We start from the raw sequence: 18,126 nt of genomic DNA on the forward strand, positions 1-18,126 counted from the left end.
TGAAATAAAAAAAAACTCAAAATCTTAGATATGATTATGATAGAAGTTAGTCACGAGACTCAATGTATATTAATCGCAATAATCATGAAGCTTTTTTTGTTTATATTTCGTTCTTTAATTGTCAGACTAGTGTCGGCGTTAGCTCAACGTTACTCGATATTTCAGGTCACGTTATAATCCCTCTCGCGTGCTTTCAGATCATGGGCAGAGAGAAAAACCGACTAGCTTTGAGAGTGAGGGAAGGCTGAAACTGGAAAGGAGAACGATCAATGATGTTACTAGTGTTGGCAGCTAGCACAGATATATTGGCGAATAAATAATGAAATATTGACACAATAATGATAGGTTAAGAAGCCGAATTTTTTAAATATTACATCAAGTAAAATTCAATTTATTCATTTCTTATGTATTCAAGAGAAAAACATCAACATTGATTGAATGAATTCGATAAAGGATTATCGGGTAAAATCAATGTGGCCCAAGGTCTCGGCCGATGTTTAGTTTGTGCCAAACTTCCGGTACTATAAGCTATTTACTACTTTTTTTGCCTCACTGGTATTTTACTTTACCTTCAGTGCTTTATGAGTCCCCTTATTATATTCCAATAAAGCAAGTAAAGCTCATATAGTAACGATTATTTTTTAACTAGTTATTTTTTGTTTATCTCATGCTATCTATGTTGATGATTAATATAGACACGAGAATTATTGAGAATATTCAGCAGACATATTTAACGGTAGGACGATCACCTGTTAGAATTTCAAGTGGATAAGCTATTACGAAGGTCAGACGAACTTCGATTTAACCTTTTGAATATACCATCTACGACATTCATACAAAAATAATGTAAAAAATTATTTTTAGATACTTTCAAGGTACTTGAGTTTCGTGCTTGAAATGGTTCAAACTCATTAATCATCTATGCAAAATTTGACGCGTCGAATGATGAAATTTTGTAAATCGAGGGAGACTAGAGAAATTTAATTTATTGAAAAATTGCACCCGGAAACAGGATAAATTTACTCTCCAATCGTATCAAATCATACCAGGGTAGATCAAAAGATTACAAAAATGTTGATGAAACAATTTGTCAACACAATGTTCACATTTATGAAGCAGTATCATTAACCAATTTTTTAAGATTAATCAAAATGACTATATTGAGTAAAGTGGGTTTATTGCATTTTGGTATTATATAACAATATGATTGATTTGAAAATAATCCATATATCATTAAAATAATAACATAAATAATTTTAACGTATTTATATGAAGAATTATTATTTATTTTTTATTATATGACATTTTAAAAGGTCACAACATTATTTAAATAAATGTATATGCTTTATGAAAGCTTGATATACTGAATTTAATCGTCGAAAATAAACCGAATCTGCAATAAATACTCGTTATGTAAATGTCAGTTTTATAAATTTATTACATGGATTCTTTTAGATAACTTTTCAGTAGTTCATATTGACAATCAATCATGTGTAATTTTTTCAATAATTCAATCAATTACCACAATAGATCCAAATTTTATTGAACTGTTTAAAAAAAATACCAACCATATTTTCCCCATTAATCTGCCCCGCCTCCCCTGCACTTAGCCACGGGGCCATTGTACTGGGTCCAAGCTTGTGGTAAAGGCGGTCTTAGGTGGGTTGGTACAGCCCGGCCTCGTAGCAAAATTGCAGAAGCCTGTCCGTCCCGACCGTCTCAAGGATGGGTGCGTCGGTCTCAAGGTTCCCTAACAGGCGCTGCCTGGGTTCCCTTAGCCCCGAGCATTCCCTTATCATGTGGAGAGGCGTCTCTTCCTCCTCACCACACCACCGGCACGCGGATTCCTCTCCGCGTCCCAGCATCTTCATATGGCGTCGAGTTAGCCAGTGCCCTGTGACGGTGCCCACGGCCACTCTTAGCCTTCTTTTATCCAGTCCGATCAGGTCCCTACTCACTTGAGTTGTGGGTTTCCTGATGAACGCTCTGGTGTGCCTCATCCCCGAGGTCTCCGCCCAGTAGCTGGTGAATCTTTTGTGCAGCCACTTGTCCCCCAGCGCCTTTACAAGTTCCCCGGGAGCGTTTATCTCCACTGGGCCCCTGTCACCTCCGCCGCTGGCGCCAATACGGGCCAGCCTGTCAGCTTCGGTGTTGCCGCGTATACCGCAGTGACTTGGTACCTTTAGCAGCTTCAGTTTGTTGCGGCATGCCGCTTGTTTTAGTACCCTTCTGCAGTGGTCCACGAGTTTTGAACAGGTAGCCACTTGCGAAAGAGCCGTTAAGGCAGCATAGCTGTCACTGCAGATATAGATATGCTGCCCAGTGCAATCTCTTTTGGTTATATGCATAGCGCATAACAGGATTGCGTACACCTCTGCCTGGAACACGGAAGCGTCCTGGCCCAGGGTGTAGGATTTCTCCACCCGTGGTCCCCCGCACCAGATTCCGGCTCCGGCCTCTCCCCCCTTACACTTCGCCCCATCCACGTACCAGACAGGCCCCTTGGGAGTAAGCGATTCCTCGCCTTCCTCCAGCCAGGTCCGTCTGTCCATGAAGATGACTTCGTATCCGGTACCAACCATATTACACGAGTTGATAGTATGAATTGATATAAAAACTTAAACCAACGTTTAAAGGCATTAATACTTATTTAAAAAATTTATTTTTATTTTAGATAAGCTCATGCTCTTTGATTAATATGAAAATTTTTTATTAGAATCCTCAAATCTATTTTATAATTTTTAATTTTCAAAGCTGAATTTAGTTTCAATATTTAAACGAGTTTTCAAATTAAAGAAAGTTTTCAGCCAAGCTGGTTATATTTATGATTTGCCATCAGTAACTTTAATAGTCTAAGTAATATATAAAAAGTACGCCAGAGCTTGAGATAGTCGTTAATTGGTACATTTATCCTAATGATTACTTTTATAAAAGTACAATATCTGATAAGCTTTGCAGAGTAATATCATTTAGCTAGTCTACTTGTCAGATTATTTTATAGTGATAACAAATATGACTATTGAGTTTATGATCACTTGACATATATTGCTGTTATGTCGTTGACACATGAATATCCTATAATGCAAAGGTATACTTTCTAGCTATCACGAGTTAATAAGACCATTAACGAAGTTGCAATTTTTTTTCTACAAAAATATTGATTTTTGATACAAATAGATTTTCTACACACAAAATATTAAAACAAAAAAATAGCTTGTGTAAGATGTTTTCCGTGCAACTTTTTTTTAGGCAGAAGTATATTTACAAAATATTTCAGTGGATTTAGAATATACAAGTGCATATGGAAGAGTCTAGAATCCTCTTAGTCCAGTCAATATAGGAGGCTTGGCTCCATTTGTCTTGAAAATTTTTGTACAAAGGGCAATTTTTAATTTTCTAATGTCAAAATATCCGTAATGACCTGTAGAAAAAATGTGCCCAAAAACGAAAGTGCGCTGATTTTTTTTTATATGATTTTTTCGCATTTTAGTGGTCCCGTGTATCTAAGCGAGACAGCACTATAGGCGGCACCACGCGCTAGAGAAGGACATAACTATCGGAATGAAAAAATCGTATTTTCGATAAAAAAAATTGTAGTTTTCTTGTTCAATATTATTTTATTAATTATTTGATGAACAAAAAAACCTACAAAATCATCAATTTCTTAAAGTTGGTAATTTTTTCATTTATTTATAAAAATTTGTTTTTTTATTTATGTATAAAAAATTTCTTCATTATAGTAAATAATATATTTATTTATTATATTAATTTGATATTTTTTTTAATTTTTTGGGTCAAATATTTGCCTAAAATAAGTAAATAAATAATGAATGAATATAATAAATAAATATATTATTTACTATAATGAAGAAATTTTTTATACATAAATAAAAAAACAAATTTTTATAAATAAATGAAAAAATTACCAACTTTAAGAAATTGATGATTTTGTAGGTTTTTTTGTTCATCAAATAATTAATAAAATAATATTGAACAAGAAAACTACAATTTTTTTTATCGAAAATACGATTTTTTCATTCCGATAGTTATGTCCTTCTCTAGCGCGTGGTGCCGCCTATAGTGCTGTCTCGCTTAGATACACGGGACCACTAAAATGCGAAAAAATCATATAAAAAAAAATCAGCGCACTTTCGTTTTTGGGCACATTTTTTCTACAGGTCATTACGGATATTTTGACATTAGAAAATTAAAAATTGCCCTTTGTACAAAAATTTTCAAGACAAATGGAGCCAAGCCTCCTATATTGACTGGACTATCTGGGCCGAAATGACTTAATATTTTATGGCAGGAATTTGAGTTTAGTACACTCGTAACTTAAGTATTTACTTTTCAATTTTTATATCTTTCAGACAATTCATCTCACTGTTTACCGTACAGACGGTAAAGTTGTAAAGTCTGCTGATAATTAAAGTTTTCTTATTAGGGATTTAAAGTGTACGCTTCCTAATAGTCTAGGGTTCATTTCTAACTCATAGTTCACTTCTAAGTGTTTACCAGCATAGAAGTTGAACGTTTGTTTTATTCAAATATAAACTTTTTGAGGGGCAACGAGAACGTATTTTACAGAAAAAATTCTAGTTCAAGACTTGACTTGTATTTATTCAAATATTCAACGCATTCCCTCAGATATTTTGTTCATATCCCAAGCTAAAAAACCACCCTGCAGAGCATCAAAACCGCAAAGAATAGCATTGACTACTTTCATCTCGACTCCAGGAAACCCCATGTCTACTGATGAGATAAAAAGACGTTCACGAAAGATAGAGATAGAAAAAGATAGAGAGATGTAAATAGAACATAAGACTAGTAGGGATTAAAGAGGTTTATTGTGCAACTTGAACGAAAAGTAAGAAATTATGTAGTGACAGCAAGAAGAAAGATAATGATTCGCGAGGAGATATAAAAAATTTTCTAATAAACTGAAAAGAAAATTATTAAAACTTTTAAAGTCGAGTAATTATGTTATTTTAAATATTTAAGCAGTTGAACCCAATTAATTTCAGCTTAATTTTTTCATCGAAATAAATTCCATTTTTCATTCTTGGTATTTGTTGTGTTCAATTCAAATAAAAAAAAACAAATAACTCTACAGTAAAATATAAAATTTCGAATACGAAGAATGAATTATTATTTGACAATTGAAGAATACATTTTTCCAAGTAGATTAATCATGATAGTATGGGCGAAACGACCGAGTATATTATTTTCTCAAGTTCCTGTTACATTCATAAGACTTGAGATTTTGTCTTTATTCCCGCAGATTTCCTCCAGACAACTTTGCAGTAAGGAAAAGAGAAAAAAATAAAAAATATAGGATATGAAGCAATACTTTTCTTAAATTACACTTTTTTTTGTATCTCTTGTTTCGTGTGAATTAGAGTATGGTGCTGTTGTTTTCTTTCACAACTATTATGCCTAAGGTTATCTAAAAATTTGAGTAGGAAACGATGCTGTACCGGAAGAGGCCTCGATTTGTATGGGCACAGTCTGATATGAACCTGAGGTTATAGGTTGTGCAGTGCTTAGGAAAGGGAAAACCATTTCCTTCAGGGAATTTAAAAATGAAAATAAAATGTAAACATGTTGACACAAAAAGACCAGAAAGTGGACAATATACATAGGCGTTCAAAATTCGATGACCCTGACATCGTTATCCTTTGTACTCTTTGCGTGTATGTTGGCATAATAGCCCTACTTTTTTCTGATTAAATTTCCTCCATTACATTTTCATTTTAACGCCACTCCAAAAAATTTTGATGGTAAATTAAATAAATAAATCATTTCGTTTTTTTTAAATTATTTTCAACTACTGAATTTCATTTTCTTAATTATTCCATCACAACTAATTATATCTTTTTATCATTTTCCATAATACTTAATTACCCTAAAACTGATGTTATGATACAATTAACGAGAACAAACCATATTATTTATATGCTCATTTACCTACATTTTTTTTAAATTTCGTTTATCTAAATTTATTTTTAAAATATTTTTTGGAGGGCTATACTTGGACTTTCCTTAAAGTTTAAATACAATTTCATAATTATATTCATGGAATGATTTTTATTAGTATAAATAGAAAGAGCATATATAACATTGATTAAAAATACACAGAGTCCTAATCAAGACAAGTGATTTTTTTATGTTTCTTATGATAAGAGAACAAGCATTTCAAGTAAATGAGCGACTAAAGAGAAGTTTTTTGATGTAAACATTATTAACATCATTAATGATTTAATCTTAACTACCTCTATCTTAGATCTTACTCTACTTCGATTAAAATATTTAAATGAAATAAAATAATCATCGTTGTGTTTTAATCTATATACATTTGTTTCTAAACTTTAAATATGATCATTAATCTAATGATTTTCGTAATGTTTTATATATTATTTGACGAATTCGAATTCACAAGAATCCCTATAATATGTTTTGATTCACTGCATAGACTCAACGGGTACCTGCTTAAAAGCTCTTATATTTTGAAAGAAGGATCATTTCATAAATACTCTTTTTTTTCCTGCCTTTTAGACATGATATTATGCTTATTCTCAACAAGTTACTCATATATATGAGGAATGAAGAAAATTATCACATCAGATCCTAATTAGGCAGCAAACAATTACTCGGAGGTAAATAATTTATTTATCAGAAAAAAGTACTCCTCAAAGAATTAATCGAAATAATTTTTAACTACGTTTGATGATAATCATTTCAGCTTTTTCAAAATCATTAGCTTACAATTCAGCAGTGGACAATATAAAAATATTCAGACGTAGTTTTAATTTTTAATTAACGTTGTAAATTGTATTGTTGAAAATTCGTGAATAAAAAGATAAATTTTTTTTATTACAACTCTTAAAAGCTTTCAATTGTAATAATGAACATCTCATCGAAATTTTATTTTCCATCAAGATTTTACAACCCCTTTAAACCAGCTTTCAAATAAAAAACCGCATTGAATTGGCTAAGCAGTTTAGAAACTATGATTCGACAAATAGACGAAAACTTCAAACTTATAACGATCCTGTTATTGCATCAACAATTTCGAATAACAAAAATCATTTTAAAACTTTTACTAAATATGATGCTAAAGAAAATTCTTTTTTTCATCAAGTTATATCGTCTACATCACACTGATGGAAAAATAAACTTAACTAATTGATTTTTAAGTGAAAAATAAAACATGATGATTTGTGTGAAGGAATAAAAATGGTAAAATACTTTCAGTATTAATGATACATTTAAGTTTTAAAGTTCAATAGGTATGAAATCATATCATAACCGAAAGGGCTTTACAATTTTTTTTAAATTAAATGTTCGATGTTAATTTTAAGCTAATTTCTACGGATAATAATAGTACTATTATTTGCTGCGGGTTTTTTTTGTCGTTAATACAGTTTAAGTTACGAAATAATATTGTCACATTCCCCAAATATTGATATTGGAGTAATACAATAACTACTGTTATTTAATGAAAAAAAAAATATTACTTTTTTTAACTATAGCTGGTTCCACCATGTCATATTTGTCGAATTTTATACAGCTGGATTTGTTTATTATCTTCCATATTTTTTACATTTTACATTCATATAATTTTATGTTTTTATGTCTTTCTTATTAATGATATTCTGAATGTCGTAACTCTTTCAATCAATTTTACAGTCGGTGTATTAATTCCATACAAAGGCCGTAATAGAATCGAAAGACCATACTCCTAAGCTTTGATTGAGAATTTTTTTATTTATACTCCTCGACCCATAAAATTTTCCACCAATTTCAAACTCATTTGTAAAATTAATTTTACTTAAATTGATAAATGCGAACAAGGTAAAAGCTTTTTTTCTAAGAAACATTTCACAAAGTTAATTTTGATTCTTTTATTGAAAAAAATTGCTCTATCCAATAAAAAATGGTTAGTTACTTATTGGAATAATTAAATATAAAAGTAATTAAACTATCGATGATTTTTAATAAATAGCATAAGATAAAAAATTGAAGTTTCTGTTGTTACCTCAAAAAGATTGCATATAAAAAAACAAATGCAATTATGAAAAATAGCTGCATTGACCTATGATATTTACAGAATTGTAATAAAAGCAGACGATATAGAATAAATAACATTATTTTAAATCGCCTTTCAATCAATGGATTGATTTTCAATTACTCCTTCAGCATGACAAAGTAAACAAAAATAATTTATATTTACACTGTTCCTTCTAAATAGTTTTTTTTCTCATTTGAATATCTGTGGTTTGCATAAGAGAAAAAATTTTCTGTTATTACGTAAAAAAAATTTTGTTTTCGAATCACCTTTGATGCTACACTTTTATTTAAATTTCAATATGAAATTTTGTTTTATCGGTTATCAGTAATACCATCGTCTGGTCAGTCTCACGAACAAGAGAATTATGTGCAGCGTGACATAAAATTAAAGTGAAGTTTCACTTATGCACAATTACTTTATTTTGTATATTGATTCGAAAATAATAAATTAATTTAGAGACAAAATGGTAAACTTTAACTCTTTTTAGTGTAGCACTTTAGGCAGTCATCCCGCAAGAGTGATTACTTAAAATTTTTTTTAAACCGCATTATTTTTATAAAATAACAAAAAATTAACATTTCCTTCCTCTGAACAAAAAAGATCTGATGTCTAGAAATGATCATATTTGCAATTAAAGATTGCAATTCTACTAAGCAGGCTAATAGTAGAAGGTAACTCATTATAGCTGTTCAATACACGCAGAGAAATGTATAGTAAAAATTACTCTAAATTTTATGGTAATTTGGTGATACTGCAGGGTGACGGTAAAAATTACTGTGCAGTTTAGTTAATTCAACAATGTGCACAGTAATTATTACAATGTGTATAGTAATTTTTACCGTCACCCTGCAGTGTCACCAAATTACCATAAAATTTAGAGTAATTTTTACTATACATTTCTCTGCGTGTAAATATTCCAAAACGGAATTTACGATTATATTTTTAAAAAATCCGAAAATCAATGAATATGTAATTAATGCGTCAGTGAAATTTCATATAATTTTGACATTCAGTTATTAGAGAAACATTCTTTAAAGGATGAAATTTTAAGACTCCTAATGTAATGTGTTTCTTCTTTGCAAGAAAAGTTAGTGGACTGAATACGTACAGATGTTCCAAGTGTGTAATAACGAGTGTTCACTCAATTAGTTCTTGCTAATACTGATGTCTAATGTCAACTTAAATAGTTATATCATTTCTCTATTTTTGAAATAATTTAAAAATATTGGAATTTTATTTTTCGAACGAATTGCCCATTAATCATGGTGATCGATTAAAGTAATTTTCGTATAATACCACACGTTAAATAAATATTTTTACAAAATTTTGTGAAAATACCACACCAAATTTAGCATCAATCAATAGCCATAGATGACTTAAAAATACTCAAAGCTGAAAAGAGTGAAAAATTATATTTTCTTCTATTCATGTTTATTTTGAGACTATTGTATAGAAACTGAATACAGTCTTTGATACATATTTAGTCCGCACACAAACTATATAACTTAGGTGAATGTGAAAATGCTTTGCAGGTGTGAAAATACATTGAAGATACCGGTTTCTTCCTAAGCTTCATTGTGCTTTTCATCATTTCGTTCTATTAGAAACAGAAATAATATTTTCGTAAATGTGGTGATAATTAAATATAGTTTATTAAAATAATAACTTTTAATATTTTTATTTATTTCTTAATTTTGCAGACGAATTCAAAAACAACCAAAACAGATTTGTCGTTTTGTTTCTGATCATCTGAGTGCAGAATGTACACAATGGAACGGCACTTGGTTTGATTCAAATGATCCACATATATTTAGTGGAGAGTATAGTAAACTACTTCCAGAGTGGACTTGGAACAATTTTACGAACTTTACAAATTCATCTTATACAGGTAAATAGAATTAGTTTATAATTATTTGCTGAGCGAAATTGATTTAGAGATAAATTTGACGTAATTAAGTGCAGAGCAAAATAAAATTATGTAATTGTATATTTGATAGCAATTTAATTTTTCTATTAACATGTTTATTTATTTGAGTATTTATACAAGACAGACAAGTTGATCAAACATTTAAGTAGTTTTGTGAGTTTTTACTTCAATTTAACTACGTTAAGTCAGTTTAATAATATTAAATTGGATTGTATAAAAATACTATCTCTTATGGAGACAGATAAACATACTATCATATACAATTATAATTAGCTTTATATTTATTATATGTTAAAATTCTATTTTAATAATTACTTGACGAAATTTATTTCAAGAAGACGAGTCAGTTGAATATACTCCACCTTTCGAACTCTGGCAGACAATTCTAATAGCATTATGTCTGGCTGCGTGTATAGTTTTAACAATTGGAGGTAACATTCTCGTACTATTGGCATTCATCGTCGACAGAACAATAAGACAACCGAGTAATTACTTCATCGCATCTTTAGCTGCTACTGACATGTTGATTGGTAAAGAAATTCAATATTAATTCTTAGGCTTTGATTAACATAAACAAAATTCTCCAGGCACTGTTTCCATGCCATTCTACACTGTGTACGTGCTAATGGGTTCATGGGATCTGGGTCCTCTACTATGTGATTTATGGCTTTCGGTGGATTATACTGTCTGCCTAGTATCTCAATATACTGTATTATTGATCACCATCGATCGATTTTGTTCAGTCAAAATAGCCGCCAAGTATCGAAGCTGGCGAACCAAAAACCGGGTCATTTGGATGGTCACTATCACTTGGATCATTCCTGCACTTTTGTTTTTTATTAGTATTTTTGGATGGGAACATTTTGTTGGCTATCGAAATCTTAAACCGAATGAATGCGCTGTTCAATTCCTAAAAGATCCAGTTTTTAACACTGCCCTGATTATTACGTACTATTGGACAACACTTGTGGTTCTTTTTATTCTTTATGGTGGAATATATAAAACAGCCTATGATATGCAAAAGAAAAGTGAAGCAAAGCAAAGAAAAATGCAATCAATGGTAGCTCTTAGTGCTGGTGCCATGTCTGGAATGGCTGGTAGAGCAGCAGGAATTGGAATCACGAAGCCGACGAATACAATGCTTTGTCAAGATAAACTAAAAGGTCCTAGTGATGGAACATCGACTACAAGTATTGATGGTACTGCTCCAGCCCCAACTGATTACACTAAAGAAGAAAATGAAAATACATCTGCTAGAAAATCATCCACGCAACATAATCAGAGTCAAAATACTGCGAATAAACTCAAGTCTGGAATGAGTTCCTCTGAAGTAGAAAAATCTGAACGATCAAGTAGCCCGGCGTTTGATTCTGATGAAGACAGCGCTGCTGCTTCAACATCAACCAATCAGCAATCAACTTTACCTAGAAAACGTTCATCTATTGCTGGAATTATGATGCAAACTGGTGCATTACATGTATTTGCTACCAATGGCAGATTAAATGGTATTGTTCCGGTGAACGTAGAAATGAATCCAATGGTAAAAAAATACTCTCCTACCACACCAGAAGCGAAAACTCAAACACTGCCGAAGATTCAAGAACACAGTCTAGTTGATGGTGAAAATACATCTGAACATGTGGTAGAGCATGAAAAAACTAGCAGTACTTTGACACCTGAACCATCTTTAAAATATAATGAAATTGATTCAACTCAAACTATTAAACCCGTTAATGAAACGCCACCTCCAGAAATAAAAAATAAAAGCTCATCTTCTGGAGGACAACAGAGCATAATTCCTCCACCCACACAATTTCAGGGTAGTTTACCAGCATCGGAAAGCACCTCAACATCTTCTTCAATTGATAAAACCAAGTCTTTATTAGGTCAAGGACAAGGCTCTTATGACATCATGAGTGGATTGGACGGCGCTGATCTAAGGTACATGGATGAAAGTTCAATAATAGTACCAAGTCCTTCCTATGAAAGTCCACCATCTTCTTTCTCCCTTAGTCTTGTGAATCCTCTTTCAACGGCTCCATCGTCTCCTGTTCTTGGACATACTGGAACATCAGCAGCCAACACTAGTCTACTGCAAGCTGCTCTGATTAGAGCAACGGCTCAACAAAGCGGAACTATTCAACCTCCTGTACATTGCCCTCAAGTTTCGCACGCTTCATGTCAAACTCAACCACCAAGAGTTTTTGTAACGCATCAAATTAATGCTTCATCACAAACCTCACCAACGGTTAGTAAAGTCAACACTGAGGTTTCCGTCAAGGTTGAAAATACCAAACGTCAACCAATAACTACTGTAGTCAATACGCCTATTGAGTCATCCAATAGCACAACGACTGATCATAAGGTTAATAATCCACCACAAATATCTTTATCTAGCAGTGCGGTTCCAGTAGCTTTATCAACAGGTTCTAATAGAGAATCAAAAAGACAATCAAAAAAAGACAATGATCAGGAGGATGGTACAACTGGATCTAGAAAAGATTTTGTAAAGTCAATAGGTCGACGTTTAAAAGCAAAAACTCAAAAAAAAGATTTCACTTTTGGTAGGCAAAAATCGAGAACAGAAAATCGTGCAAGAAAAGCTTTTAGAACAATTTCATTTATTTTAGGTGCTTTCGTTGCATGCTGGACCCCTTATCATGTAATGGCATTAGTTGAGGGTTTTTGTTCAAATCGGCCATGTACTAATGAACACTTATACATGTTCTCCTACTTTCTTTGTTATGCAAATAGTCCAATGAATCCTTTTTGTTATGCGCTTGCTAACCAACAGTTTAAAAAGACATTTACAAGAATATTGAAAGGCGATTTTCATATGACGTAAAACATTAATATAAATCCTAGAATAATTGCCGTAAATAAACTGAAATACTGAGTATGGTGTATGGACAATAATTTAGTTGACATGTTTTTATGGTAATAGGACTATATATACATAAATATATATATATACATAATAATTGAGAGAATGACTACTGGAATAATATGTTCGATGATCATTGTGTAAATATAATTTAATTAGTAATAGTAAATATCTTTTTGAAAGTTAATCGAAGGTGTATATAATGTACATGTATGTGTGAATAACTGGATATTGTTTTCAAAGCAACACAAATGCTGTGAGATATTTTTGTGGTTAATAATAACCGTGCCACGCTAATAATATCGATAAAAAATATAATTACAACAATAATAATAATAAAAATCATAACAATAATTCTACAATTGTATATCTACGCACATCTGTAATTAATTAATATAATCCATCGACGCTAAAATACTGCTTGACTATTTAGTATTCTCATATTACCGAAAGAACATATAATCATAAAAATCAATTATTAAAATTTCTAGTTATAAATTCAAACAGTTTTTGCGATAAATACGCTGCGAAAGACGTAAAGTGAAAAAATAATAGTGAACAATTTTTTTTGAAGGAAGATATTCAATACTCAAGTTTTACATGACAATGCAAAAAATAAAAGAAATTTTTACCTAAGTTTTTTCTTTGACGCTGTCCCAGATTTGAAGATTCAGTGGATCATAAAAAGATCTAGATGCACTGCCAAAAGTAGCCTACTGTAATAAAGGCCTTTTTTTAACAAAAAAAAAAAAATAAATAAATTCTTAGAATCTGCAACAGTGTCGAGGGGACATTTGCATATAGGTAGATAAAAAACTAGAAAAAATAGAATATTACGATTATGTGAGGTATAGTAAAGAATGTAGGTGACAACGGTAGAATAAATGTAGAACTCAGGTGGAAAACTGGCAAGATTGGTAGAATTATTAATCGCGTGTACGAGCTTTGTGCGTTGTTATATTATACGCGATCTAGATATTGTGATGTGGCTCTGAGTAAGTGGATCTGAAGAACTTCAGATGAGTGCCTCGTCGCTTATGAGCCCCCCGACGACTAGGCCCTCACAATGTTATTATCTTTTACACTTATTCACCGCTCACAGATTTTACACTTAATTTAACTTCATTATAATTATCGTAAGAAATCGATATATTAGATGTAAAATAGTAATGGACCGTGTATCATTGTCCTTTCTCTTTGCTTTTATTATCATAATCCAGCAGCTTTCAATGATGCTAGAAAATATTATCAATATTATTGGCAGCCACGTCTTTGAATGCGTACATTCAATTCCTTCCATGACTGTCATCTTTGTTCACTTCGCTGGTCGAAGTTATTTCTCCCATGTCCTTCGATTTTCTTTTACAAATATGCATATATATTTACTACTGTACAATTTTAATGAAATCATGTCAATTTATTACATTTAAAGTAATTATTGAGAACTTCTTCTTGTAAATACTATGTAGACTAGGATATTGTAGTTCATATCAAAATAGGAAATTAATATATATTAATATATATATAGTCAACAAAACAAAACATTATGCAGTTAATAGATCATAATAGTTTTTGTGCAATTTTAAACCAAATAAATTGGCATATACCTGACGGATTAGAGGAATCTGATGAAATAAAATACTTCCTACTCTACTTAAGATTAAATTAGTGATACTAAATATTTATTTATTTGCAAATTTTTAATATAGAACACACATTCATCATGTTTTGAAACCTTGGACACTACCTCAAAAAATATATCTGCAAATTGATAATATCGAGACGTGTAATAATCAAATATACTTGAATGAATCAATTAGGTGAATTGCGAAGCCAATGATTAGGCGATATCAATGGTCGTTTATTGGCCTAAATCAAATAAATTACGACTCTTCAACATTTACAAACACAAACGTGACTACATAACCATGGCACATTTGTAGCATGTATAAATAATGATTATAACATAAATTGTATTATTTAAAAGAAAGAAAGATGTAACATCAGCATGGAAAATAATATTTTCATTTATGCAATGTGTAGAAAAGTATGAATATATGTACATATAAAAACATTATAAAGCATAGAACATAAAAGTTTTATGCGTGCTTTGCCTGACAATCTGATGAGCGCAAATAGAACAATAATAGAGCAATTATTGAAAATAATATAATAATATTAAATTTGAATCCAATCTATTGGATTATTTACTGAAGTTCAAAGTAGTGCGATAAATTTTGTTATCTAAAAATAATACTCATTTTTATGATTATTATGATTATTTGTATTATTATTGTTATTATTATTATTAGTAGCTATGTTTTTTTTAATTGTAATGCATCAAACGCAAATTTTATGTATTTAGAATTCGTACATGTAGGAGCAGAAAGGTACAATAAAGTAACATGATGTGATACAATTATTTAAATTTAAAGATCAAAAGTTTTCGTTCCTATTTATTTCCATGTAGATTATTTTGAAATTCATATGGAAAAATGATTTTATATTACAAATATTTTTTACGTAAGTAACATTCAATTTTTGATTAAGAACAAATTTCACTCTTGAATAATTATCAACATGTCTATCAGCACATATATGCTAAAAAAAGAATTGAAATTTTTTAACTTTGTTTTACTTTTTATGTATTTTACTTACAAGACCGTGATTTCTTTCTGATGAACAAGAATTATGTTATTTACATATGAAAATTCTCCATTTTTCTGTTTTAAAGTGTATCTTTTTATTAGTTCATTCAATTTGCTCACTTCATTTTTTATTTTTTTTTAGTTTATATTAAAGAAACGTTACAAAATAAAGTATAAATGTGCAAGACTATGAATATTTAAATTAGAAATCTCCACAATAGAATGTAAAGATTTATAAAAAAAAATCGAATAATATTCATTTTTTCATTGAAAAAATAAATGCATGTTATTTCTGTTTGTCGGTTGCAGTAGAAACCTTTCGTCGGTTCTATACCTTGTGTTGAAACATGTATTACATTCAGAGCATTCACATCGATCTTAAAATAACCACGAGAAAAAGTGGAATTTCCGATGTTATGAATTATTCCTATATTTTTCTCGCGATCTTTACGCTAATATTACTGATAGTGATTAATTCGCATTATTAATTTTATTCACTTATTTTTTTTTACCTTACATGCGTCATATCGACATATGTAACGAAACATATAATCATCACTCATTAAGGAATGTAATCATCTTATGCTTGACGCTAAGATACTTCAGCCTTGTTTTCACAGTTATCCTGCTAACGTGTGATAAGCAAGGCGCATATTGGTGCCGTCTTTTACGGCTACAGCAAATATAAGAAGTTTCAACTGAACATGGATTCATTGAAATTCTGGAAGTGGATGCAAAGCTTTGAAAGAAAGAAATCAAATGAACGAAAACATCCAAGACTACAGCGATTAACATCATCTCTTGTGTAAGTAATGAATTTTTTTTTATATTTAATTATTATTTTTCGCAATTGCACTTTTCTTAAAACAAAAATTTGATTATACCACTAACAGAAATTCAAAGATATTGTTTGTCGTATTTTTTGAATAGTTCGAAGAAAGTCTAAGAATAAAAACAAAAATTAACAAGCATCACACGTACTCAGGTCAACTGTTGAAAGTTCAATTAGGGCTTATTTCATTTTCCAGTAATTTAGAATATAAACAGAACGTTTTATTATGGTTTATAAGTTAATTGAATTTGCTCATTTCCACGAATAGTGAATGTAATATACATCTCTGAGTTTAGTTAAATATTTTACATATTCCTTGAATAAATGTTTTTCTTCAATTTTTTTTTACATATAAGGATGTCATCCTTCAAATTAATGACATTTTTCCTGAAATAATAAAAAAAGTTGCAAGGTGAAAAGAATTATAATTATAATAACTAAAATTACAAAATGTTTGTATCGTTACATAATAATAGTATTTTGCACACGAATATAGTTTAAATTTCCGTTGTGTTATTTTCAACAATCTTTCAAGATAAAAGACTGTAGCAAAGAGAAAGATAATTACGAATTCTCCGCACAACTTCTCGTCAACTTTATTGTACCAGAAAGATACATGCTGAAACGTGAGCTATCGATCTTTTGTCCTATCTTTTTGTCATGACACTCATGAATTTTTTTCTTTGATACTTAAAAAAAAATCTACAATGATCCGGCAGAGATAATTTGCTCATTTGATTTTCCATAAGTGACGTCTAAAACGTGAAAATAATAATTTCTATATTTATTATTGATCCGTTATATTAATTGTTTGATCTGATGAAAAAAGTGGGGAAGTCCTTTTATTGACCCCTTCTACATCCCTTGACTACTGACTACGCCATAACTAGTGAAGTTTTCTCCCCACTAACTTGCGTGTACTTACAATGTATTCAGTCTTATTCGAACTACAACACGAGTCGCGTTTTCAGTTAAATTAGAATATAATTCTGTTTTATTTATTTTTCACAAAAAATTGTATTCTTTAAGTCACAAAAATGTAATTGGCCTCAATGTTGAAACCAGTATTCAATGATTTTCCGACAATGTCGAAATCAACACCAAAAAAAAGTGTAATTTCACTCAACAAATATACAACTTACCATGATAATAAAATGCTGTTATCGATTTTAACTGATACAGAACTCGTGATTGATAATTGTGAACCGATTCACTCGAAAAAAAAAAGATGTGAACAAAATAAAACCCCAATTAATTCAATTACACCTCACACATCTTATATGTTGATAGCTGTTGAAAATGAACAAATTATCAAAAGTGAAAACTTGATGTTTATCGAAAATAAAAATATTGTTCAAAACGTTACACTGAATCCTATTCAAAAATCACGAAGGAATAAATATTCAAGTGGATGGTATAGAAAATTCAAAACTGAAGTTGTCAAAAGTTTTCGAACTAGAGTTTATCCTGAGATAGTAAATGGGTGAGTATAATATTTTCCTGCATGTGAATAACTTTTTTTGTGTAACACACACGTGGGTAGAGAGTTTAAAGACCTCCGGAAATGGTGATTGGAGCGAGGAAAACTCGGGGGGAATGAAGGTGACTCATGTAGGTATATTTTTATGTATAATTATGTATTCAGTAGCCACGTGCGTGCTCGCATACGTATTTGTCTAGTTTACAGTTTATATATTGACCTACCTATATCAGTGTGGAACTATGTTAATGTTGTGTCTGTAATGTAATGGACTTCCTTTGGAG

At 30.7% G+C, this 18,126-nt stretch overlaps 1 protein-coding gene across 2 annotated transcripts in view; it reads left to right on the forward strand.

Moving 5' to 3' along the window:
• mAChR-B (muscarinic acetylcholine receptor) overlaps positions 1-15,104 on the forward strand; it is a 40,582-nt gene extending 25,478 nt beyond the window's left edge. The window contains exons 3-5 of one of the 2 annotated variants that reach the window (XM_035085963.1): positions 9,772-9,959; positions 10,334-10,528; positions 10,586-15,104. In XM_035085963.1, the coding sequence (XP_034941854.1) occupies positions 9,772-9,959; positions 10,334-10,528; positions 10,586-12,843 (2,641 nt within the window). In that variant the 3' untranslated portion in view covers positions 12,844-15,104. The remainder of the gene's footprint in view (positions 1-9,771; positions 9,960-10,333; positions 10,529-10,585) is intronic. The other variant, XM_035085964.1, reaches the window with a different exon arrangement.
• Positions 15,105-18,126: the final 3,022 nt, after the last annotated feature.

This window comes from Chelonus insularis, unplaced genomic scaffold (assembly GCF_013357705.1).
Source record: "Chelonus insularis isolate UGA/USDA-ARS -01 unplaced genomic scaffold, ASM1335770v1 contig_3_pilon, whole genome shotgun sequence".
Taxonomy (NCBI): Eukaryota; Metazoa; Arthropoda; class Insecta; order Hymenoptera; family Braconidae; genus Chelonus; species Chelonus insularis.